The sequence below is a fragment of the Poecilia reticulata genome, linkage group LG5 (assembly GCF_000633615.1).
Source record: "Poecilia reticulata strain Guanapo linkage group LG5, Guppy_female_1.0+MT, whole genome shotgun sequence".
NCBI classification, from domain to species: Eukaryota; Metazoa; Chordata; class Actinopteri; order Cyprinodontiformes; family Poeciliidae; genus Poecilia; species Poecilia reticulata.
In genome coordinates, this window is record NC_024335.1 from 13,034,887 (window position 1) to 13,061,802 (window position 26,916).

The following is a 26,916-nucleotide window of genomic DNA, read 5'->3' on the forward strand; positions in this document are numbered from 1 at the left end:
AGCCATGCTATTCATTCATGCTATTGTTAGCATTTTGGCTCATTTTAGCTTATGCAACATACTAAAATGAGCAAAAATGCTCATACTACCGTACGAGTACAGCTTAAGAAAACATGCTTCTGACTCCCCGCAGGTTATTGAGTACACTGCAGCTTTCTTAAGCATGATTGCTAATTTTTACCATCGGAACGCTTTATTAAGAATCCGACGGCCACACTTTGGCATGCCCCTTTAAAATTTCTGCAGGAATTTTCTAGTTACCATTTGCTGTCTTTTCACCTTTCTTAAGACTGGTGCTTCTCCTTTAAAACTCTGGGAAAGTTGTAGAAAGAACCACATTTATTCAAAATCTATAAATGCTTTTAATTTCCTCTGCAAAATGTTCTACTTTTACACCAATCTGCATTGCATTTACTTTTTCAACAAATTTGACTAGTTGGCCTACATTTAAACCCCATCCACTGGTAGCCCCTGAAAACAATTCAAACCTCTAACAAGCCCAATTTAGGATTAGTTTGGTGTTTGTATGAGTGTATTAGAGCCCCTAGTCTCTTCCAATACAGCTGGTTTAAAGCTTGATCAACTGAAATCTCACTTTCGTAACTTTACTGCATTGGAAAATCTTTTTAAATGTGAAGCCCACAATCCTTTGCAGCTGGGGAAACGGGGATGTCTGCCAGCATGCTAAAAGTACATGCAAATATGGGCCTCTCCCTGTAAGATGTCTCTGCAACTCATAAATGGTCAGAAGCTCGAAGGAGGGGAGCAGTGGCTGCAAGTTTGGGAGGCTGCATGGTATACGGCCAACTGGTTCAGGCCCTCTTGTGAGAGTTTGCTCTGCGGGAAAACTGATTTTTACAATGAAAAGGGAAAGGGATTTACAAGGCCTGACCTGTTCTCGCAACCTCCCCACATCTTCCCCAAATCATAGCGTTGCTCTTTGCAGCAGAACGTCTAATCAAATCAGAGCCACATGGTTGCAGACACAGTGGGTTGTAAGAAAAATTCAGATAAAAGACTTTAAACATTTATCTGTGGCATTTGATCCACAGGCATAAAAAGGTTTGAGGTTTTCAAGATATCTTCTTGTTTCCAACATTTTAGTTTATTACATAGTACAGACTGTGAGCTGTGTGAAATAAACCTATAGTTCTCCCCCGCTTCTCTGTTAATAAAAGCTGTTGTGTATTTTGTGGATATTGACACGAGTTAGGACTCCTTTTTTTTCCCCCTGGAAGTTTGTGCAGTAAGTGTGTGTCCAAAATGCTTTGCTGCCAGTCACCCCCAGTGGTCCCTCTTTATCAGCTTTGCTTAATGAAGATGCCCATCATGTTCTTAACGGTGCCTATTATTGGAGGCCAAACACTACAAGTCAAGGAGATCTTCAAAGAGAGAGTGGAAAAGCCCACTAAACGAGAGCAATATAAATAACATTACAGAGACACACATTAATTGGATGGATGAAAGCCCCACTTTTGTACTACGTGTGGTAGCGGAAAAATGTCTCTGTAAATTGGCTCTGTTTTTAATCAGCAGAAATATCCCCGTAAACTCCATCTTTAATTGATTAGGGATGCCATTAGGTGCTCAGATATAGCAGTAAAACATCAATCGCAGATGTGGAGCAAAACAGAGCCTTTGTGTTCTAGTAGCTTGGTTCAAGGCCAGAGTGTCATTCTGGAGTGGACTCAGAGCGACTGTTTTTTCTATCAGATCCAGTGTGGGGTAATAATGTGGGGTCTGAAACCTAATTCTCTGACAACAGCTGGGGCTGCCCGTCTTTGTTCAATTAAGAAACCTGATACTGCGTCATTCCACCCCGTATTCATTATTTGATTTGATTGTCCACCATTATTTGCGTTGAGCTATTTAGAAGTTGTGATTTATTGAAAATAAAATAAAAGTAGACGCAGCCTGTCCACAGTTAAAACTACGCACAATATACACATGCTCACGTTTTGTGGTGTTGGTGAAAAACCATAAAATACCGCACCATTTTTCTCTCCAATCCATCCATCTAATTTAATTACGTGAACTTACAATCCATGCCCTTGTCTTTGTAACTGCTTCATTTCTTTTATAAGCATGACTAGAGCCTTCACTGAGAAAACCTATGAATAAATCTGTCAGTGAAAAGTATTTGTCTGTTACTCAGGAGAAAAAGATCAGACTTGATAGAATTGGCTTACAGTATGTAAATAACAAGGTTTCTCCAACCACCGTTTTAATTTCTAATTGCGTTTAAGTGAATACAATCTTCATGATTTAGAAATGATTACTGCAACAACAGAAAATGACTTAAAATGACTGCAACATGTGTTTAGTGGCATAATTTGACGACTTATGTTTACACACAGGAAACCAAGTATTTACTTAACCCTCAAAATTACAGATTAAGATACGGAAAAAAAGAATCTAGGTAGGCTTGAAGAATTAAAGTGCCAAAGACACGCGTGGAATTGGTTCATAAATTTGATGTAAGAAAATAGTTTTCACATGTGAATCAGTCCTGAAGCAATCACTTCGGTGAAGCATCGTCTCGGCATGCCAATGCATTCCACACTCAATTGGTGAAACATCAATTTAGCTTGAAGTGCATGTACTGAATTACCTTAAAATATGCAGCACGGCTGGTTTTATATTTCAAACATCTTAGTTTTTTTCTCTACTTGCCTAATGTCTCAACACTTTACTTCTGTGTGCAGTATTTGCCTCATATTAGCCATATCCTCATTTAATTGACTCTCCCTTTGCTGTCTATGCTTTCTTTGAGGCCAGACATGTCAACTGCCACTTGGTCTAACTGGAAGTTGTCCATTGACAAAAACAAACCACAATGTTCTCCTCCAACAGGTTTTTTTTTAATGCTGGCATGTGTCCATCCTTCTGTACATGAATACATGAGCTGCCTTTGTTTCTCCAGTCCTGTATCAAGTTTCTGGGCATGGCTGCTCCGTGCGTTTAATGGAAATGCTATGCAGGAAAAGGCCATGTGGCCGTCTTGAATATATGTGCATCCGTAATGGGATACTCGTGAGTTCCCTTTTGAGTAACTGTTTGCCTTATTAGGTTGTCGTTTGTGACTGCAAACAAACTGGGGAGTAGTTTGAGACGGACGAGATTCCTCAGGCTGGTGTCCTGACTGCACACTGTAAACATTGCTGTACCTCTGGCTCCTGGATTGGAGCACCATGCCAAACACTAAAGAGTTACAGGGTATCTTGGTGAGAGTGTTTCGCTAAAATGAATAACAGAGTCTCAGTTTATTATTTTCCGGCAGCTGCACATAACATACTCAGTGACTTTCCAGCCTCTTTTATGTGAGATCACAATTTATTATGCTAGACGGAGGCTTTTGTTTTAGTGGAAGGACACGCAACGTTTTGATGACAGATGTTTTATTATTAGATCTGAGTCACTGTGGTTACTTAAATAACTTCCTTTTCTTTTCCTTCTTTACACGACTTAAGGACACATTTTCTTCCAATACTTGTATGTAGTCAGTTTATGAAAGATCCACTTTCCTTTACATGGTGGTATTTTAAAAATCATGTGCATAATTTATAGATAATTATATAACAACCACACTCTTGCAACTTCACAGCCCTATATTATAGAGGCGTGGTAGTTGTAGTTTTCCAGTCAATGGATTTTCAACAGAGAACGCGTGCCGAGGGAGAGACTTCTGACTTTATTGCTTGGACTCAGGGGAGTCACTGTGTTGCTGGCTGAGGGCAGTGTGTGTGAGTTGCATGGGCCTGAAACTGATGAGCGTGGGGCTCGGTGTACATAAATTTTGCCCAATACCCCTCCTTCCCTGACACCTCAACCCACCCTACTCATTCACACACAGAGGGAGGCTCAGACATTGAGGTCTACAGGCCTTGCCAAGCTTCCCAGACGGAGCTTTTTATCCTCAGCTTCTCTTAGCTTTAAGTTGACCTGTGGCACCCTGAACTAATCATAATGGCTGCTGGACAACTTGGGGTGATCACGCCTCTGTCTGACCTGACAATATTTAAGGTCACTCGGCTATGTAAGACTATAGAAGACCACCCATGATGATGTTTTCTAGCAAGTATTGTTTTTTGATTATGACAAAATAAGACTCTAATAAATATTAATAGTTGCATAAATAACCTAAAAACAAAAAAAAAAGTTTTCATTTTTGTAAAAATTAGTTCACATTCATATTTGACAAAATAAAACGAGTACAATAAATTAATGATGTTCAACCTAAAAAAAAAACTTTTTATTTTTAGTCTATAAAAATTAGCTTGTGTTTGTATTTTACAGTAATGATCTATTCATTAATAATGTACAATTAAAAATATCTTAAGATGTGTAAATTCATAAATATTTTAAAAATGACTTTAATAGAGTTTGACAGTGCTGTGGTTGCTTCTTACACAGTGGTTAGGATTCTTTTTTAGTCCCAGAAATATTTTAAAATATGCAACTCTTTTGACTTTATTAGTTTACCAATCCTATTGGATGATGTTCTTTTGGGCTAAAAAGCAAATCAGCATAACGTTTAAATGAGAGTTCTCCTAATCAACACAAAAATGTATTTGTTTTTGGCTTTTATGGTACTGTTTTGTGGTTTTTGTTTTGTTTGCTTGTTTTTGCATGTGTGTGTGTGTGTGTGCGTGTGTGGGGGTGCGTTAGGTGTGTGTGTGCGTGTGTGTGTGTGTGTGTGCGTGCGTGTGCGTGTGTGTGTGTGTGTAAAATAACAAGATCCACTTTCCTTTACATGGTGGTCTGGTGTTTTTTGAATAATATTAGAGGAAAGCACTCTGTTATCACCATGATAAGCATATATTCATCTCATCAAAGTCACATTTCACATCGGGAAGTCCCATGTGCCTGTTTATGTGGTTCTGCCACTGTTGTGACTTGTAAGCCTAATTTCTACCCTTGATGCTCCAGCTGGAGCCTACACATTATTATATGTTGTAGACTTTATGGGCTTAGAGCATTCCAGAACTCTGTTTGGTTATGAGATTGAATTTGAGATAGATTATCTAAGTGTGACTGTGCAGTTTAAGCTGATTGTACTTTTTAATTTTCAGGAAACACTCTGCTTTTGTGTCTTCACAGCTCCATCTACTGTGTCTATAATGCACCAGGTCAGCCGTACTGTGGACAGCATCACCCTCTCCTGGTCTCAGCCAGATCAGCCAAATGGTGTCATCCTGGACTATGAACTACAGTATTATGAAAAGGTACTCTTGGCCATTAAAGTACATATTACAAATGCTTCATCCAGTCATTGTTGAACATAAAACACAGACTGTGTATTTTATTTTTATTCTTATCAAGCTAAATATAGTGTTAGTTTGTTAAGAGCTGAATCGTTTCGTTACTGTATTTTAAATGTGAATTCTCTTCGCTCAATTGCTTAGCAGCAGATCCTTGGAGGCATGTAGCTTCTGAATATCGCTTCGAACCTCTGCTTGTTCTCCTCCAATTACAATCACGGTCAGTCACTGGGAAAGAAAAAAACACACTCAGCCCCGCAGCAGGGCCGGTGGGGATTGATGTGCTGAGACTTGTGGTTGAAACAATGGTTCGCTGACTGATGTAAAAATAGTTTTTTGAGGGGCAAGCTCCTCCAAATCAGCATACTTTCTCAAAAGAACCCTCACAGATGCAAATGTGTGTGTACTCCAGCATGTCAGTTAATAAGAAAACACACAAGGAGAAGCACGTATGTAGTTTCTCAAGCTTTTGTCTGTTGCTTGCCTTTTGACTATCATTCCTCTTACTGACACTGCTGGAGAGAGCTGTCAAAACAATTGTCCCAGCTCCTGTTGTGACTCAGAAGTGTATGCCGAGAAGCGTATTGAAGGAAGCCGCTAAAAATGTCCCAGTCTCTGCTCTCTTAACATGTCAACATTCTGGAGAGGGAAAGTATGGCAGTGGAATATAGCTCTGATCATCACATGTAGCTCAGAGGATCCACCTGACCTCAAACTGCCACCCAGTCTACTTTCCTAACAGCAGCCTCTCAGTGTTTCCCTTCATAATAAAAACTAATTCTTTTAGTTGTTTAAAAAAAATACCTTAAATGTGAGTTCTACCATTAGCTCGGGCCTCTAATGTACAATTGTATTATTGAGCATTTGAAATTAATTATCTTATGCAATTGAACTATTTCCTAATTGTCCACTGAAACTTACTGATTTTTTTTTTTGCCCCCAGGATCAATCAGAGTATAACTTTACCACCATCAGAAGCCAGACCAACACGGCAGTCATCCGTGGCCTCAAGTCTGGGAGCATCTATGTGTTCCAGGTCCGGGCCCGCACTGTAGCTGGGTTTGGACGCTACAGTGGCAAACTGTACTTCCAGACCATGACGGAGGGTGAGAATTCAGCCAATGCTCACCGCAGCACGCAGAGTTCTTATCACCTTTCATGCTTGGCTTTTCAACACACCGGGTAGGGCAGTAAGATTTCAGACAGCTGCAGGACTGAGAAGGACGCATTATGTGTTGGAAAAAGCACAAGTACTCTAAAACAATTACTCTGCTGTAAATAAGTATTTGTGAAGTGATAGATTTCTTGTATGTTTTATTTTTCTTTTTGTTATACTTACATCAAATTCCAATAAAAAAAGATAACATAAATAAGAAAAAAAAATAAACTGTTTTCAAATATGTAATAAGGTCATTTGAGGTAATAAAATCAAAATAAGAAAAAGCAAATTTTGTTGTGTGTGAATAGAATTTGCCCCCTTAATCTAATAAATGATCCTGTAAGACCCAAACCTGACGATAAAACTGTAGGTATAACAGGTTTGGTCATACAGTGTTTAATATCACAGCAAATATGACCCACTGCACACAAACCATTCAGACATTGACTTGCTGAGCTGCTTCAGTTTGTTTTTTTGTTTTTGTTTTGCATAGGATGTGGCTTTTTTATTTCTTTTTGCCTGCTTCATGTTGTCAGACAGGTTCTGTATAATTCATTTCTGGCTTATCTGGTCTAGAAGTATGTGTTCCTTGGTGTGGCTAGCAAAATGGAACTCAGCTTTTCAAAATTGTTGTCAATCAAATGTGATGCATAATTTATCAAGGGGGTAATTACTTTTTCACACTTGGTCAGGCCGGATTGCACAGCTTTCCTAGCTTAAGAAGTGAAAGTCTGATATGTTTCTGTTACTCTCTTTATCGTTGTCTGAAATTTGCCTGTTGGTCTGAAATGTGTGAATCTGACAAAAAAAGCAAAAGCAGAATGAATATGTAAGGGATAAATATTTTTTTATAGTGCTGTTTATCATATTATGTTATTATGTGATTTGAATAATTAGATCAAGCACTAATAATATTTTTAATTTTTTTTTTTACAACAACCATTGGGTTAGAGATCAGATTGAATTTGTCTTGTTATCTAAAACATGGCTTACATTTAGTAAACATCAGTCAAGTAGGTTAATGTTAGAGCTATGTCTGGGTATTCCCCTCTGAACATCTCATTTCCATCAGCCTGCAGAGCCTAGAGCCATCATTAGCCTGAACTCTCACAGGAACATTCGTGATGCTGCCGCGCACACAGATCCCAGCACACACAAAATATCAGACTGACTCAGAACTGGAAATATTTTGTAAACAGAGGGTGTACAATGCTAACTGTGTTCAACTTCCACTTAAAAGTGATTTTGAGTTGCATGAAAAATGCTGCTGATACAGTTTACAGTGAAGAACAGTTCTACAAACATAAAAAATAAAAAAAAACTCAACAGTTCTGGCAAAGTAGGAACAGAGAGGACAGATGAAGTTTTTCCGGAAGCAATATCATTATGAACATTTTATTAAGTTTAGTTAGTTGCATTGAATTGATCATTTAAATCCCATATAAAATATTTTAAAAATAATTAAAAAAATTTATATGGCTCTCAAACAAAAAAGCTTTCTCTGTCTCTGTGTGCCCATTTAGTCACAAGCTTCTCATTCCTGGCTGTGTGACCAGTCTGCTTTTCATCCAAATATGCTCTCTTCCCCCTTCACTTCACACACTTTCTGCCAGATGATTTGTCCATATCTGCAGCATCGGAGCACATTCGATGCGGTTTGTAAAATGTTGTGTGCAGCCAGCAGTGATGCCAAGATGCTCAATGGTTCACCCAGCCGTATGCCTGTCTGCCACCCACTGCAGAGGCTCAGATGCTTTCCCATATGTTTCAGCTTGTGGATCTGTGTGACTGTGTGTATGTGCATGCATGGAATTAAGCTTATCTCTGTGTTCCTTCTTTTATAGAGGAATACAACACAAGCATTCAGGAGAAACTTCCACTCATCATTGGTTCAGCAGCTGCTGGGTTGGTTTTTCTCATTGCTCTGGTGGTCATCATCATCGTTTGTAACCGGTGAGTCCATTCTGCCATGTAAAAGTCTTAAAAAAACATGGCTAAAAATGCCACTTTACTTTTCGGTTTGTGTGATCTTTTTCACTTTTTGTCGTTTTCTCTTCTTTTTTTTTTCTCTTCTCTTTTCCCTCTGCATTTTTGTTGGACAAATAAAACTACCTTGGTTCAAAAGTATTCGGTACATTTAAAAGTCTTGGTGTTTAAAAATTAAAGCTCTGCGGATACTTCAGTTGCAGAAGTATTAAATGTTCATGTATTCTGGCTTGGATTTCAGTTCCCACTTGGGCCAGTCATATTGACAGTGCAGGTCTGCACCTGTGCAGCATTTCTAAGTCTGAAAAGTATGTGCAAAATAAATTCCTCAACCTTTCAGTGTTACTGCTGCAGATTTCCCCGAGGCGTTTACATATGCAGTAACCCGGTGTCTTAGGTTATGGTTTCAAAGTGACATAATAAAGATTGTGTTGGAAAGACAATTTGAAAAGGTCTGCTTTTCAAATTGAGTTATTTAAGAGTTATTTAAAAAAATATTAAAAATCTACAAAGAAGGATGTTATCTATGAGCAAACATTATATTTAGCATAAACTGATTCGGTTGCAGTTTTAGTCTTTAATAGACATTTTTTAATAGCTTTCATAAAAACAATAAAAGACGCAGTTACGATCCTAACAAGGTTACAGTTATCCATGTTGCTTGTGGATTTTTTTCTATCACGTTTTTCTTCCACTGAACTTTTCATGCAAATGCTAAAATGCGCCATTTTGTGAACAGCCAGCTTCTTTAGCAATTACGTTGTGTATACTCTTAACAACTGCATCCTGGGAAACTGTAAATCAACAGTCTTCTTAATTGTGCAGGTTTCAACATTAAACATATACTTTAAAAATTAGTTCTTAATGTCATTTTTTGAATTTTTTGATATTTATTTTAGCTACAAGCCATAATTATCAAAATGTGCACAAATACAAATGTTAAAAATATCAATCTGTGCAAAATTAAGTTAGTATATGATTTTCACTTTTTGAATATTAAATATAAATATGGGGTTATAGGTCAGGGTTATTTTATGTTATATTGTGTATGTCTATGTTCAGTTGATGTTTATGCGTCTTGTCTTTTTTCTCTATTTTCACTGTAATTTTTGGTAACACTTTATTTTAAGGGGTGTGCATAAGACTGACATGACACTGTCATAAACATGACATAACACTTATCATTACCATAAAGAAGTCTTTATGAATGTTTATGACTGTTGTCATGAAGTGTCATTCGGTAAATAATGACACTTTTAAAAGTTGCATTGAAAGGCTATTAAAAATGCCAACTTTGCATTAAATTGTCATTATTTACAAAATCATGCAAAGTTGGCACTTTTAATTGACTTTTAATTCAACTTTTAGAGGAACTTTGCATTAAAAGTGTCATGATTTACCAAATGACACTTCATGACAACTGTCATAAACATTCATAAAGACTCGTTCATGTTCATGACAGATGTTATGTCATGTTTACGACAGTGTCATGTCAGTCTTATGCACAATTATTATTTATTTTATTTATATATTATTTTTTAGAGGAATTTACGGTAATGCTGTAATTATCTGAATGTATCGGGGTTATAGGGCAGTGTTATTTTATGTTATATTGTTTATATCTATGTTCAGTTGATGTTTTATCAGTTGTCTTTTTTCTCTATTTTCACTGTAATTTTCTTTTATTATTATTTATTTATTTTATTTATATATTATTATGTTGGGTTTTTTTTGCTCATGTAATTTCAGTTAACTGTATTGGCCTGAAGAATCCACAAGGACTAAACATTGTTTAGCTGATGCTAAATTATAATATGCTAAGTGTGAAATTAGGGTATATTTTTTGTTGGAAAATCAATAAAGTTCAAGTCATAAAAAAATATAAATACATTTATTTTTAAATAAATCAGCGAATTAGATTATTTTTAAATAATCTAATTCGCTGACATACACCAGTAAATAGTTTTTAATATTCTGTCTGTAGACAGAGTATGTATGTATTGTACATACATACAATATGTATGTATGTAAACATACATACATATTTTTCCCCACAATATGTATGTATGTAAACATACATACATATTGTGGGGAAAAAAAGGAAATTATGTATTAAATATACAATAATTACCACAGCGATACATTGACTAAAACCAAGCAGGTTCTAAAAAGAAAGATCTAGTTATGTTTGTGTGGTATGCTGGTGTGAATGCCTTCTTCTGTGCAGCAATGAAACAAAACAAAAAACCCCTTTTCTACCCTCTATTCTGGTTTTAGCTGATTTATCTCCAGCTTAGCTACACCTGGGGGTGTTTGATTCATGTGTTCTCCCCCTCCTTACTCCCTCTCTCCGAGCCAGAGCTAGAGTTCTTTGTCTTTTTCCCAGGAGGCGTGGCTTTGACAGGGGTGATTCAGAATACACAGACAAACTGCAGCACTACACCAGCGGCCACAGTGAGTAAACCACCACCACCGCCGCTCATCTCCGCTCACTCTCACCAACAGCTTCGCTCCAGGATTAGACACACCTGTATCTATGACTCCCATGTCACGCAGTTATCCCTGTGGCACCCGTCCAGCGCGCAACAGCCTCACACACCTGTCTCCATGGCTACCACCTTGCTTGCTGCTGTCCTTGTCTGCGGACCCTGCACAGCGGCCGTTCACTACCCCGGCCTGCACCTTTGTGAAATCTTTCCCATTATTTGATTCTGCTCACTTAGGGTGTAGACTTAACAACAAGATCCGTGTTCAGCTGTGTGTTCCAGGCATCACATTTCATAGTCAACTAATTCCATTATGTTAGAAATAGGTCAGTCTTCACTTATGTTAAAGGACGTTAGAATACTAATGTACATGAGTCATTTGCTATTGTCAAAAATTTCAAAGGAATTTGGTGAATAAGTGGAGTTACTCAATGATTTTCTTMCCTCTTRTAGTTCAGAAAGCGTGTAGAGTTTTGGCGACGTTAATGTATGGATAATTTTGTAAGAAAGATATTTCCGTCTGGCCCCATTAATAGATCTTTTTTTTTTTTTAACTGTTGAATTTATACAATTGTGTAATTTTGTCTCAGCACTTTTGTCTCAGCACTCTCCTCTTTAGTAAGTCAGTTTCACCCATAAGATAATAACTTTCTCAGCAGAATTCAGTCAGGCTGTGCAAAGGACTCCAGTTTTAGCTACAGTCAAGAGTGTGCCAGTAAATAGCTGGCTATTTCACAGATATTATCAGAAGCCAACGTGTCTTGTGTGCATCCTGTTCTCACACCACTCGCAGTTCAGGCTTTTGCCCTTGTTTATGGTGGTCTTTGCCATTAAAGGAAGGTGGTCTTTTGAACCGTGCTTCAGCTTGAGAAGAGATTGTGGGCTTTAGTAATGGGGGGTTGCACCGGGTAAGATCTTTTCCATCTGTTCCATTTCTGCAGCATGTTTTCTCGCTGCAGTCTGCCAGGTTTTGAGGCAGTGTGCATGCTATTCTTGCACTGCAGCCGACCATGTGTGAGTTGTGCATCCATTCAGATGGCCTCAGGTCTGATGTGGAGGTATGTGCAGTATAATCGGATTTAAAACTCAGGACACTTAAGTCTCCACACACTTAAAGGCCACCTTAAGCCAATTTACCTGGCATTTCAGCTTAGGACAGCCAATTTATTTCTAGAGGTGGAGTTGAGCGATGCCAATACAGGACCCTGGTTCCTCTCCTGAGTGTTAATGGCACTGTGGCTCACTGGAGATGATATATATATTAACCCGCTAAATCACAGATAAGATGACTGAAGGTGCCATGTCCTTGCTGACTGAACAACCACACACAGTGGCCATAAGGTACTTGTCATAACCACCGTTTGTAATTACAGTACCTCCTCCATCTTCCAGCCTTCATTACCTTTATGTCTTAGAAAAAAAAATCCCATAATTGCACAGGACATTGGAAATGGAACATGAATGAATTATTGCTGTATCTCACTGCATTTGACTGTCTGGCCCACAGGTCTGCTAACATGACCACATCAATTAAATATTATAGTGGCTCTTTCCTGTCTTCCAAGTGTCTCCAGGAATGAAGATTTACATTGATCCATTCACGTACGAGGACCCAAATGAGGCAGTGAGGGAGTTTGCCAAGGAGATTGATATATCCTGCGTGAAGATTGAACAGGTCATTGGTGCAGGTAAGGAAAAAAATCTCAGTGAAACATGATTGGAATGAAGCATTTTCCAAAGCTATTTACAGTGGGTGCAGTTGATATAGGTGTTGCATATTTCTAGTTGCACATTTAATTATGGGGGAATTATAAATTGATCTATTTTCCATGTTGCTTTTTAACAGGGGAGTTTGGGGAAGTGTGCAGCGGCAACTTAAAGCTCCCAGGAAAAAGAGAGATGTTTGTGGCCATAAAGACCCTGAAGTCTGGCTATACGGAAAAGCAACGGAGAGACTTCCTGAGCGAGGCCAGCATCATGGGTCAGTTTGACCATCCTAACGTCATTCATCTTGAAGGAGTGGTTACCAAGAGCAGTCCTGTAATGATCATCACTGAATTCATGGAGAATGGATCCCTTGATACCTTCCTGAGAGTAAGAAACCAGAAAATGTTCCCCTATAGCAGTTTTTATGCTTTTACTTTTACTACTAACAATTTTACAGCTCTACAGAGTAATGATAGCTCTAACAACAGTGTTGGCCTCAAAAACTGCCTCCTTTGAAGCTTGGAGGTCTCTGTTCAAAGCCTGTGCTTTGACGAGAATAAAAGAGATGATTCAATGATCTCAGCATAATAAGTTTATGACAACTCTGTCTCGCACATTCTACTTCACTAAACAACTCTTGAGATAAATTCAAACTATCTGTCAAAAGCTGACAAGAGGCAATCAGTCCTGCTCCGCATACAGCATACTAATATCTAGAAAACAATTCAACAACTCGCATAATAAAGATTAATCATATTCAAATGCTGGAGGTAATTTTACCGTAGTAGCTCCTTATTACCAGCGGAGAGTTATTGTACTCAATTGCAAATGCTCATTTTTAACCCATCTCTCAATAATATTTTCTGTCAGTCTTTACTGTGCTCTGTTTCATAAAGTGTCTTGTCAGGTGGAGCGAAGAATTGTTGTCACTCTTGGGCTCGCTGCTTATTATGCAGCACCACGCATGGATGCTTATGAAATTCTAATTATTTTTTGTCTTCTGCTCCCTGACATGAAATATAAAGTGCTCATGAGTTCATTGGATTTTTTAATTTTCACAATCTCCCCGGCGAGGGACGTTATGTGGAACGCTCCATTTACGTCCCACGTTAAATAATTCTGATACTTTTCAAGACTTAAAATAAATGTCATATGTTTAAACATGAAACCACTATAGGATGACATATTACACAGCCCATCACTAACTGTGTTGGGATAGTTGCAGAATCAAATCAAGTCTTTTGTTCTGATGGTTTTGCATGCTTGCTTCTACTCTATTTGATGCTGTCGCCTTTTTAAGTGAATGAACAGAGCAGTGTACAAATAACGGGGGCTCATGATATATGGTGTTTTCTAAAAGAGTGTTAATTTGAGATACCTGATATTCAACAGCTTTTAAATGGGCTTTTTTAATGTGCAAAGACAATGTACAGAGAAATACCTGAATGGACTCCATGATTCATAAATGGGTTCATTCACTGTGAAGAAAGACATTGTACACATTTTGTGTGCTGATTCTTTACATTTTATATCCAAACATGTCAAGAGAAGGTGTTTCCAAATGTTGGGGCTCTGACTCATCTGTGGTTTATGATATTCAAAAGATGGGGTTCTTTAGATAATTTCCTGCAATAAAAATAAATGCAAAGAATATTTCTAATAATGCATATTTTTGACAAAATCCTTTCAGAAGGTTAAAAACAGCCGAAACAAATTATTCAACATAGTGTAGTGGTTTATGAGGCTGGTTTGCTTTTATTATCACCGTCTTTAATTATGTTATCATCTAAATTTATAATCTTAAGCCAGTTATTAGTGGGTTATATACTGGGTTAGAAACTGGAATGTTTGGAAAACACTGGTTTAAAATGACCAAGCAACAGGTGAAAGTCATGCTCATGAATAAAGCCAGAGCAATCCTCAGTTAAAGATTATTTTAAAAGAATAAATACACTTTAGTAGACTGAAGACATTTGTGATGACAAAAGCAGATGTGGATAATAGTCTATTATTTGGTGATACCTAAAAGGTTTCACCAATTAGGTGAGTGAGTGCCCATCTCCAAAATTGGGTGGGCAAAAATCAGGGTCCACTGTGAAAAAGTTGCCAGCTTGTAAGGTGTATGTCTATGAAATACCGTAATACTTTTAAATGTGTTTCATAAAACAGTAAGCTGTGTGTGTATAAACAACACATTTAGAAATCAGGCGTTTAGAAAAGTTTTTTTTTTTTTTTTTTTACTTTAAAATTCAATTTCACTGTAGGCTTAAGATGCCTAAACACTGTCTTTACCACTGACAACCATCCCAAGTTGTCAGTATTAACTTCCTCCTCCAAGACTACATCAAAGCCATCATCCCGAATTCAACATAAAAACCCCTGTCAGCGCACCGCTGAGCCTGGGTTCACACTCAGAGCCTTTATTTGCATTCTGCCTCCGACCTCAGAGAGGCAAAGGATCAGTTTGTTTTTTTTTTTTGGTGTGCAAGGGGAATCTGATCTTGCAGTGAAAGCTGTTTTTCTGTATATGTAGATGCATGTTAAACATATTTGACAGCCCACTTGTTTTGAAAACAACAGTAAAGCTTTGTAGCACCCAATAGTGACAGTTTGCCAACAGCTGCTGACAGTGTCAAAGCCTCTGAACATGATTTGTATCTTTTAGAGCAATTGATGGTTGTTTGTTTGCAACAGCGGCAGTAGAGACTACTGAGCTGCCTGCTGAAGGTTTGGCTTAACTGCTGTAGAAAAAACAAGCTAAGGAAATGGAGCGGGGATTGAGAGATCATAGCTGGGACTGAATCTTGAGCCACCTATAAGCTTAGAAAATAAACAGAATGAACTCCAGACTTCCATGAGTTATTTCTTGAAACTCAAACAAGACCTTTACTGACATTATTTAGGGGTATGTCTTTCCCCTGACTTGACCCAAATCACATATGGGGATTTGGTCCAATTAAAGTATATGCCAAGATGGCTTTTAGATTAGGTGCTAGTGTGTATGTGTGAGAAAGGTTTCATGAATAATACATCCTGTTTAATTGCTGTGTTACACAAGGATGGGCAGCTTGGCATGATGAGAGTTATCCACTCAGCTAATGAGGAGTAAAATGTTAGAAAGAGAAATAGGTTGTATGAATTTTTGCTGCGGTCTGGGCCTTTATCGCCTGCTGTGCTATTTCCACCTTTAGCTTTTTTTTCTTTTTTTTTGTCAGTCCACACTCAACCTTATGCTCCCATGCCCCATTATCCGGGGTCTTCTGGTTTCCTTGCATCATAGTGGGTGGTGGAAGTAATGCAGGTGTGCCCAGTTGGAGGCACAGCTGCACCACTGCTCCAGACACTACCCGAGCATGGGGTATAAAGCCGTCACCAGAACGGAAAGGGGGACAGCTGTATGCAGACAGCCAGTCCCAGCTTAGTCCTGCCTAGTCCCACAGAGGCAAGTTAAGCTCAACCAAAACCTGCTGGTGTGCAGCACCGACAGGATTCCCTCTTAAAACATGTGCTGAAAATAACTTCATTATGTTTGATCTGTACCAACTACATGTTCATTCCTCAATCTTGTCACTGAAGGTAATTTTGGGATAAAGTTCAGTGGCATTCCTGCACTGAAATTCAGGAAAATAAATGGTAACTCTTTATTTGAAGGGGTGTGCATAAGACTGACATGACACTGTCATAAACATGACATAACATCTGTCATTACCATAAAGAAGTCTTTATGAATGTTTATGACAATTGTCATGAAGTCTCATTCGGTAAATAATGAGACTTTTAATGCAAAGTTGCTCTAAAAGTCAATTAAAAATGCCAACTTTGCATTAAATTGTCATTATTTACAAAATCATGCAAAGTTGGCACTTTTAATTGACTTTTAATGCAGYTTTTAGAGCAACTTTGCATTAAAAGTSTCATTATTTACCCAATGACACTTCATGACAACTGTCATTGACATTCATAAAGACKTCTTCATGTTTATGACARTGTCATGTCAGTCTTATGCACACCCCTTCAAATAAAGTGTTACCAAATAAATAATGATCTAATCCTATCATTTATSTAATCATAAATAGATAAATAATCTATTTMATTCCCCTGTTATTAATTGAAATGTTTAAATGGGCATCAAACTTTAAACAAGTTTCTCAACGTCTTCTTGTGAGGTGAACTGGTATAGATRTCATTGTCACTAAGTGCATTATTAATTATTTTCATAAAAAACAGTTGCTGTTTTATGCCCACTGGTATTTTTCCTGTCTGTCTTTGGTGATGAAATCTTTGATGTTGGCAGGCCTACTTACCATCACCYTAATCATTGCAGCTCTCTCCAGTACATGCATATTTTTCTGGTGTATGTCTTAATTCATATCTTAATTGTGATTCAAACAAAGACATTTTGCATAAAACTTTGATCAAAAGGTCGACCCATTGCAAGGTTATTATTAAACAAGACAACCTAAGTAAAAATCTAAAAAACTGGCATATGGCTGGCAGTTTGGTGGTTAAAGGCCACCCCCGGTGAGAATCAAGCTTTTGACCTTGTTAACACATCCATATGGTGTTTTTATATRCTAGAATGCATAACAGGAGAGAAGTAAGCGCTCAACGGCACCGCTTAGTAATTCTTTCCTGTTAGTGCAGTATAAATACTGAAGCCTCAACAAACTGATTCAAACAGGCAGACTTTACACATAATCTAAAAAACAAATAACTTGGAGGAACATTGTCAAAGCTGCTTTATAAAATGCTGTAACAAAATATCATTTTTTYCTATAATGCAGCATATGCTTAGAATTTTGATGTGTTTAAAAGAAGAGTTAAACTGAAACCATGAAAGAGGTGCATTTTGTATATGGTCTAGATAGTATAGTTGTCCCTACATAAAATAAAATAAAAATGAAGGTTTTTTTTTCGGAGGTTGTGTCAAAAAAAATATCTAAACATAAATACTCAGATATGCCATTAAAACCCAATAAGATACTTTTTCAAGCAACCCCAGAAGTTATCTGTCACTGGAGMAAATTTCACCTTGAGATTTATCCTTTTGAAGTTTACTGCAGTACAGTATTGTCATGTGCACCTCATGTATTAAGAGATTTGTTTTCTTTTTGATCTATAAATAATTTATGACCTAATATATCTTTTCCTCAGCAAAACGATGGGCAGTTCACTGTGATCCAGCTTGTTGGTATGCTRCGTGGCATTGCTTCGGGCATGAAGTACCTTGCTGACATGAATTATGTGCATCGTGACCTTGCTGCTCGGAACATCCTGGTCAACAGCAACCTTGTGTGCAAAGTGTCAGACTTTGGTCTCTCACGCTTCTTGGAGGACGATACATCAGATCCTACGTACACAAGCGCTCTGGTAATAAAATATTTGAACTCTTACCTTGTATACACACTCAACTGATTTTGGTGGATATTATCATTCTTCTAAAWTAAGTCAAACGAGTCCTTTCTTGTCAACTCTTTGCATAGTTCTGCCAGAAGGTTTTTTTTTTTTTCATGTTATTTTAAGGACTAAACCAGGGATTGACGTACATGCCACAGGGCCCTCCCACTCTGTTCCCCCCTATCAGGACAAATGTCATCTCTCCTCATCCTTCTTCTGTCTAGAAAATTCCGTGAACCACACTTTCCCTCCTAACAGTTTTGTTATATTCACCTCCCAGTTTGGATTACAATTAGTATTGTTTCTGTGAATAGTGTCAGGTTTCGGTGTCACTTGCCTCACTTGGGTCATTCCCCTCATTTTCACAGGGAGGGAAGATCCCTATCCGATGGACTGCTCCTGAAGCAATCCAATACAGGAAGTTCACCTCAGCTAGCGATGTGTGGAGCTACGGGATTGTCATGTGGGAAGTYATGTCTTACGGAGAGAGACCCTACTGGGACATGACCAATCAAGATGTACGTATTTAACAAGGTTTTTGTCATTTTCGCTGGTGCTGTTAATTTTTTTAGGCTAGGGGCCACCCTAAAACATTTATTCCCCAACTCTCAGCGCACATATATATTTTTGGTTCGCTGCGTTCTAATAAAGCCTCAAATTCCTCTGAGATAAAATTTGTCAATGGTGTCTCCTTTCTCTTGGCTAAACACAAGGGTTTTATATGAAAATTCCCCCACACTTTACACACAGACATAATCAGATCATTTGAAATGCACAGCAGTGTTCAGTGGACAATTTCTGCTCTTGACTGGAGTCTCCATTTTCTGTTTCCCTCTGGGTAGTGAAGGAGAGAGCAAATTATGGGGAGAGAGATAATGAAAATAGTTTCAAATTGAAAGTGAGAACACTAATGTGCTAAGAGGGACCGAGAACCTCAACGGTTATCATATTAGCAGCTCCAGATAGTGTTTCTGCTCCATCGGGGTCCTCGTTTGGAGGTCTTGTGAATAAGATTAATCTGCGTCTGAATGGAGTTTCTTTAATGACCCTGATAATGAGCAGGGGATTGTGTGCCCTTCCTGCAAGTGTGCTTGGGGTTGTTCCTCTCTGTTAACTATGCACTACCTCTGWACACAAGTGTCAGACATACCTGTAAAGTGGCTTTATGGGAACTGAACATTAAATGCACTAAAAAGGGTGTTTGATTATTCAATTTTTAGCACAGATTTTGTTGACAAAAAAAGCCACCTAGTCTGTATTTTTACAGGTTTTGATATGCACTGACTTATGCACATGTTAATATAACGCTTTGACTACTGTCAAAGTAGTGCGTCAGGAAAATGGAACATACAGTTAACTCTACAGCACTTTTTAATTGGTTCTTTTGAAAACAACAATACAAATTTTAAATAAACTGCTCAAAACCTGAGGTATTTTGGAAATTACACTTAGAAATCAATGATATTTTGACATTCTATTTTTTTTTCTTTTACTAAAATATGTTTTCTTGTTTGAAGCATTTTGAAAAGYGAGTAAGTTAAGTAGGCATCTGTGTCACATCATACAGTGCWGTCAAAAAACGTTTTGCTTCCTTATAGATTTGTTCAGTTTCTGTTTAATTAATTTATTTTGATCAAACTTAATTTTTTAACATACTTATTCTAATTTTAATATGGGACAAAGATAACCTAAATATAAAATATGTTTTTAAATAATTTTATTTAGTAAAGAAGCTGTAAATTAGTTGCAAATATTTCACATGCGTTATATTAACATGTGCATAAGTCAGACAATTAATTAATAAACAAAACAATAACTGAACTAATTGTCACTAATAACTCCAAATTTAGAATAGATTTAATTATGTTTTTGTGGGAAACTGGATGTTTTGATATGTGATATGTTCTTTAGAGTGATTTATCTCCCCCCGCAGGTCATTAATGCTATAGAGCAGGACTACCGGCTGCCYCCGCCGATGGACTGTCCCAACGCGCTGCACCAGCTCATGTTGGACTGCTGGCAGAAGGACCGTAACAACCGTCCCAAGTTTAGCCAGATTGTTAACAACCTCGACAAGATGATCCGTAATCCGAACACACTGAAAGCTATGACTCCTTTGTCTTCAGGGTAAGTAAAACACAAGCTGAGTCTTTGTATTTTCAGGCTACGCTTTTCTCCTTTTTGTGATTCCTTCTTCTCCCCGTGAGGTATTTGGTTGTGCGTTTATTCATGTCTCCTTTGGCATCACAGAAAACAGGCCTTTTTATTTTGCTTTCTTCCGCACTGATATGGATAACATTTTCAAGTGTATGATTCATCTCAGCTTCTGTCAGTACCAAGGCTTTCAATTCTTGACTAAAATATATGTGCTTTTGCGACAGTGTCATCTGTGGCACTCTTCACATTTGCCAAATGCAGTTTCTCTTGTTTTTCCTGGCGCCTAGCGGTTATGTAAATTAAAGCCTTTTGGTTTGATCGATCCAAACCTTCCCACGAATGCTCCAGGCAACCCTGGGGTTGGAGCAGCTCTGCAGTGTTTTTTTTTTTTTTAAACAAAACATTTTCAGGCATCTCTGCTTTGGGTGTTAGTTTGCTGTCAGGGCCAGGGCTTTGCTGATTTCCATTATCCCGGCCTGTACTTTCATTTGCGGTATAGTGCAGAACCACAACCCAGATTTTCCACAGACATTCAGTGAATACGCTGGCTCCCTGAAGACTATCACCTCATTTGGAAAATACCCTTTATGAGGAAACAGTTTGGAAAATATTTTTTCATGGATTAGGCTTGTGGGATTCTCTACGTGCTGTCAAACATTTTGAAAATGTAACATAATAATTCATGTTTGAATCGTCTGCAGGTGGTCTGGACTGACCATGATGTTGGATCTTCCTCTTTGAACTATTATTATTCTTGATCCGTCCCTCTTATCTCCCCTGTAGGGTCCATCTCCCTCTCCTGGACCGCAGCATCCCAGACTTCTCCACCTTCAGCACTGTGGATGAGTGGCTGGATGCCATCAAAATGGGCCAGTACAAAGACAACTTTGCCAATTCTGACTTTTCTACATTTGATGTGGTGTCTCAGATGACCATGGAGTAAGTGTTAATGATACCTTGGCCTGCACTGAAGTTCTGATAAGTGCAAGAGAAAACTTTGAAAAGTAGTGGTTGTTCAGAGGTTTGGGGTTTAAATCTTAGCAGAAACAAGACTCTGCGGCCTGTTGTAATTTATGCTATTTCTGGATGTTATTTTCAAATAACGTTCGACTTGGGACGCTAAACAGTGGGCACAATAACTTAAAGCTTGGGAGTTTTTAAAGCCTTTTTCATGTGTTAAACAAGGCCCTATTGATCCCTACTTTAAAGAGGGAAAAAGAGCACATGGGGTTAAGTTGCTGGAAAAAGTATCATCCCGCTTGTACAGAAACAACAAAAAGTCATTTCCTGTCAGGGTACAACAATACAAGTCAGAGATCAGCCCACAGAGATGTTTAGCTTCAGTTTTTCAGACAAACAGATTGTAATGTGTAATCCAACAAATGTGGTTACTGCTGAGATGCAGCATAGGAGTAGATAAATAGCTGCCCCGTTGTGACTAAATAATGTTTGCATTGCCGCCACTTTATTCAGTGAAAGATCTTTAAATAGAGCAAGCTGTAGTAAAAAAAAAAAACATGTATGCATGTCAATCTAAGGATTACTTTTGCTCCATAAAAAGTGATACACCAACAAATCAGCGAAAACTTCTGTCAATTGAATATAGCAATTTTTACAGCATGTCACAACAGAGTTATAGCAAACCCAATGGAGAACAACAAAAAGAAAAATGTACTGATAAGATGGAAGAAAGGTTACAATAAGTACGTACTTTTGGAGATAAGTTTAGACTGAACCAATGGAAAATATTTTCATTAAACATCTCTATGAAAAAAAAAATCAAATTATTACAGGAGAGAAAAGAACTAAAGTAGCAGATAAGCACATTTTTAATAAATCAAACAATAGTGGTTTCATAACAAAGTCTTGTGGAACCTCAGATTTTATACCTTCATTCTCAGATGTTCATTAGTTCTAACAAATTGTTCATGATTACGGTAATTGTAAAAACTTTTTTTTCTGTAGATCCATAATCCAAAGGTGTATTTAGCAAAATAACACACATGCAGACGTACATATACGTGTATGTATATGTACATATATGTACACACATATGCGTACATATACAAATGTATGTCTATATTATATAATAGATGCAGGAAACTCTTTTAAAACTTGGTCTTTTACTGCTGCTCTCTCATCTGATTTTACCCAGCACATGTCTGTTGTATTGAATATGCATTGCTTTTTGAAGCACTCAACAGTTTTGTTTTATATACATGCATCAATAATATGTAGGTTGGTTATAAAATATTGTATATAGCCATTGGTAACATTAGGCCGACATCTGTTTTTTGTGCTTCACAGTGACATCTTGAGGGTCGGTGTGACTTTAGCAGGCCATCAAAAGAAGATCCTGAACAGCGTCCAGATGATGCGTGCACAGATGAACCAGATTCAGTCAGTGGAGGTTTGACCCTCCTGAGAGGAGCAGAGGGGGGCAAAAGGTGTTGGGAGACAGGGCTCTGGACATGGAGAATGCAGTGGATTTTCTTTTTTCCTATGTAGCATTGTTCCTGGTCTTCCCACCAGGCTGCTATCAAGCCCCACGTTCCCCTCTCCTGTTCCCTCTCTCCTCCTCCTCTCCCTCCTCCCTGGCTCTCCCTCCATGCTTGGGATAAGTTGTGGAGAGCTGTGACGCTGCAAGTCAAAGTGATGAAGAATCCAGGCGGCCCACAGCCAAACCCACCATTAGAGCCAGAAACACGGGAGGTTAGAAGTGACCAGCAAATCAGTGTCCAATCTTCCACCAATTTTATTTGTTTCAACATTTATTACCCCCTTTTTTTGTTTATTCTGCTAATTTTGTAAAGATTTTTTTTTTAAGAAAAGGAAAAAAAAACTGATAAGGAAAGGAATTTATCTAAATTTATAGATGATATGAGGTTGTACACTAGAGAACTGAGTAGGAAAGCTACCCTTTAAAAGGGCAACAAAAGAAACGAAGAGTTGAGGAGAGGAGAGGAGAGGATCTTCAACAAAGTGTGGAAATTGTCTTTTGTTTAACATTTTGGACCGCATGTGGAAACGCAGAGTTCTCTGTGGCCTTTTGGAGGACAAAGGGGAACTTGACATGCACGCCCAACTGGTACCACAGGTAAATAAAAAAGGAAAAAAAAAGAAATGCAAACCATGAAATGGACAACTTGTGGCATAGACTGATGTTAAAACCACAATCAGTGAAATGGACAAATCTTGCAGTGAAATCAGCTCGACAGAAAATGGGAAAAACTTTTCTCTCACTGAGAGAAATTTTTAATGTTGACATTTTGTATTGAAGAATCCCTCTTACCATGCTTCCTCTAACTAAAGACTAGTTTATTTTTTTCACAGTCTGCCAAATAGAACTCTTCCCCTTCACACTCTAGTCATGATCCTGTGCTGTACATATCAGATGCACTTGACCTGCCATAACATGATGACTCAGAGATGGTTATTCTAGGCGATTAGTTCAAGAGCTGAAGGAATGACTACAGGTACTACAGGGAGGATTTAAGTAGTTGTTGCCTCTAGCTGCATCATTTTAGCTTGTGCAAAAAAATAAATAAATAGCAAAACTGACTTCCAGCAGAGATTCTTAGAAAAAGATTTTAAAAAATAAATAAAAACAGGTTCTACTGTTTACATCAGACTCTACAGAAAGACAAAATAATCCAGTTACAGCATCCTCCTTCAGGGTGTTTATCTCAAGTGCCGTCTGTGCGTACTTGCACATGTTGCACTCACATGTCACACACAAAGAAAAAGGTAGCCTCTAACAGTGTCGAATCTTGTGTTTGATAGCATGCTGAGTGAGTGGTTAATTTCACAGTGCTTTGATTTGCAGCGATTAGTCTAGTACTATATTCAGTATTCTTCCAGTTTTCCTGTTAAAAAAAAAAAAGGATGTTTATGCTTCAATGATTAAAGTTTTGATACCACACAGTTGTTTTACATTCACAGTCATGTCACAGTCATACGTTTGTTGAATAAAAACTAAAATGTGTGCTATATTGTTGCAATTCTGGCATGACTATTTTTGAATTTCTATTGTTCCCATGAGTTTTGAGTTTATTTTTTGTTACCAACTCTCGGGATCTTCCTCCATTGCTTTCCATTTATTTTTGAAGGACAAATCATGCACAAAACCATGTAGATAAAGCTTTACCTTGTAAAAGCTTCTGTTCTTCACATGTATGCATTCGTTGTATATTATTTTATGAGGACTAATTGTTACATGAGTACAGAACTGCCAGTCCTGGTTTGTGTTGTTGCTGTTAACCTGTTGTAAGTTTTGTAAAGGGGGAGATGGAGTTCAAGAAAACCCCGTGACTCTTCAGAGATGGTAAATCAGACATGGGTTTATGCACACGACCAATAAATGATAAGCAGTAATGCCGAGCTCCTGCCAGGCTCTGCCCTGAGAGCTGACAGACAGACATGGGTGTCCAGCTGTGAGCCATCGGTCAGATGTGTCTAGTCACAGTRGGGCGGCTGCACCCCGATCACAGCTTCTCTGCCCAGGCACCGATTTCTTCTCTCTGTCCTCCTGATAACACACATGCCTGTCGACCACCTGTCAAACGGCTTCCTCTGATCTACTCTTAGTGGGCTTTGGCCAGTTGTCTGGTTCCGTCTCGGCGTGTTTAAAACGCATCAGGAGCAGCAGGCATATAAACATTGAACAGCGTAGCAGTTGTGTCTTGTCTTGTCCTAATGGTATGTGCCACTGAGATTCCTCCAGACTGGACAATGCTTCTCATGTTTACTTGAACCAAACCTTCAGACGCTGACCTGAGTTTTCATGTTCCCACTACAGGCAGCTTTGCCACTAAACACTCTCTTTGAAAAAAAAAAAAAAGAGAGAAACCTCAGTTACTCCACCACTGTCATCCTATCTTACTCTATCCCCAGCTGTCCACCGACTTTAAAGCAGAGAGGGATTGAATTTTTTTTTTCTTTTCCTGGGATACATAATAGCAAATATTGCGCTGAAATTTTTTCATGAAACGCTTTGTAAAAGTAGAGGGGGAGAATCGTGAGCCACAGAAAACGGGGAAGCAAAGTGAGAGGCAGTACTGTGACCTAGATGCCACCAATACTTAGTGTTTTTTCTGACCTTTTCCCACTTCTRTTTTTTTATTTTGCAGCATGTACCAGCTCATCAGTTTTGTTTTAAAATGTAGCATGTATTCTCACAGTGCGGGAAATATTCCTTCATCAGGAAAAGCACTTAATGTGCAAGAAATTAATTTGCAGTATGCGGAAGGCTGGCAAGGTACAGTATTTCTTTACTCCAGCCCCATTATAGCTCATTCAGAGGCTTGTCTGTGGATGCTGCCAAGACTTTGAGTTATTAATCAAGCAATTATTCTTGACATTTACTTTAAGGAACTACCTTAAAGGGTGTGGGTAATCCCTTCAACTTACTGTCTATTCTTTTTTCTTTTTTTTTTTTGCAAGTCAAGTACTTTTGCTGGTTTTGCAATTGAAATTTCAGATTTGCATTATGAAATTAGAAAAAAAAAATTGCATTGTAAAATTTAAAAAAGTAATCTAATTCTTGCAACTCTACATTGTTGCAGTTTAGGGAGCACGTTGAACAGTGGGCCCCTTATGTTTAATTTAAGCAACTGAATACAGAGTGTTAAAATGTATAAAAAATGAGGTTTCTGATTCATCTGTCACACATTTATAGCAAGAATATCTCTGAAGGAATTTTCACTAATAATTTTTTTATTTCCTCTGAAATGAGACAGAATATTTGATGTAAGTGAAATTATTCCCTCAAGCAGCAATGGATATCAAAATTAAGAGATGTAGTTGGACATTTTTATTATTTGATGATTACTCAGACAGTTGGTGATTTGTAAATATATATATATATATATATATATAAAAGATAATTGTGCACATTGCTTAATTTACATACATAGTCTCCTGCTGCATTCATTAAAAAAGCTTTTTACTTTTTTTTTTCAAAATGGTTTTTGGCTCTGATGTCAATGATTGCTTTCCACATTTTTGAACTACATTTTTTGTAGCAAAACAATTTGTTTAATYTTTATATCTGCGATGCAAAGCAGAACTACTCAGCCTTCCCTAGACAGTGTGCCATTTTTTAAAGGACGGAGGAAAAGGGTAAAGTCTGAGTGTTACAGTTACATGAYAAACATGAGCCGATCCATGTTATAAAGAAGTCAGCCTCATGTTGTGTAGTTTTAACAGCTGCAGCGGGAAGCAGCATGGCGCCCTCTACTGATGTGTTTCAAATGTTCTTAGACTGACATTTTCAAGCCCATTTAGTTTGTGAATTCTGCAGCAGGCAAATCTCCAGTGTTTTGGAGACTTGAGCAAGCTGCTGATGGACAAATACTGGCTGCTGCTAAGAGTAGGCCCGTGTATTTTCCCCTGTTGAACAAACATTTGTACCATTACGGCGTCCTGGCACATGTGTTCTCCTGTGTGACTGTGTGTTCCCCTCTGTTGCTCCCATCTGCCCCCAACATCTACCCCCTCCACCAAATACCACTCTGGCAGTCAGGGGGATATCCCTGTTCCACTGATCTGTTAATGCCCACATAATAGACCAGTGCCGGTTCAGACCACTGTGACTGATGTGGGAGATCCTGTATTTCTGTATAAATGTATATTGACTGTAACCCTGTGAATGATGTAACAATTTCATTATTTGTAATATTGTCATTGTTTTATTTTCTAAAATGGAAAGCCCAAATTGACTCTCCTCAATAAAAAAATAAGATCTGTTACGAAAAACGGAAAA

At 38.1% G+C, this 26,916-nt stretch overlaps 1 protein-coding gene across 7 annotated transcripts in view; it reads left to right on the plus strand.

The window, feature by feature from the left end:
• ephb2b (eph receptor B2b) overlaps positions 1 to 26,916 on the plus strand; it is a 134,951-nt gene extending 108,035 nt beyond the window's left edge. The window contains exons 6-16 of one of the 7 annotated variants that reach the window (XM_008409108.2): positions 5,101 to 5,225; positions 6,205 to 6,367; positions 8,265 to 8,373; positions 10,793 to 10,860; positions 12,458 to 12,580; positions 12,739 to 12,986; positions 17,754 to 17,969; positions 18,365 to 18,514; positions 19,930 to 20,123; positions 20,937 to 21,092; positions 22,461 to 26,916. In XM_008409108.2, the coding sequence (XP_008407330.1) occupies positions 5,101 to 5,225; positions 6,205 to 6,367; positions 8,265 to 8,373; positions 10,793 to 10,860; positions 12,458 to 12,580; positions 12,739 to 12,986; positions 17,754 to 17,969; positions 18,365 to 18,514; positions 19,930 to 20,123; positions 20,937 to 21,092; positions 22,461 to 22,569 (1,661 nt within the window). In that variant the 3' untranslated portion in view covers positions 22,570 to 26,916. Of the gene's footprint in view, positions 1 to 5,100; positions 5,226 to 6,204; positions 6,368 to 8,264; positions 8,374 to 8,545; positions 8,866 to 10,792; positions 10,861 to 10,962; positions 11,457 to 12,457; positions 12,581 to 12,738; positions 12,987 to 17,753; positions 17,970 to 18,364; positions 18,515 to 19,929; positions 20,124 to 20,936; positions 21,093 to 22,460 lie in introns of those variants that run through there. The other 6 variants (XM_008409109.2, XM_017304894.1, XM_008409111.2 and 3 more) reach the window with 6 other exon arrangements.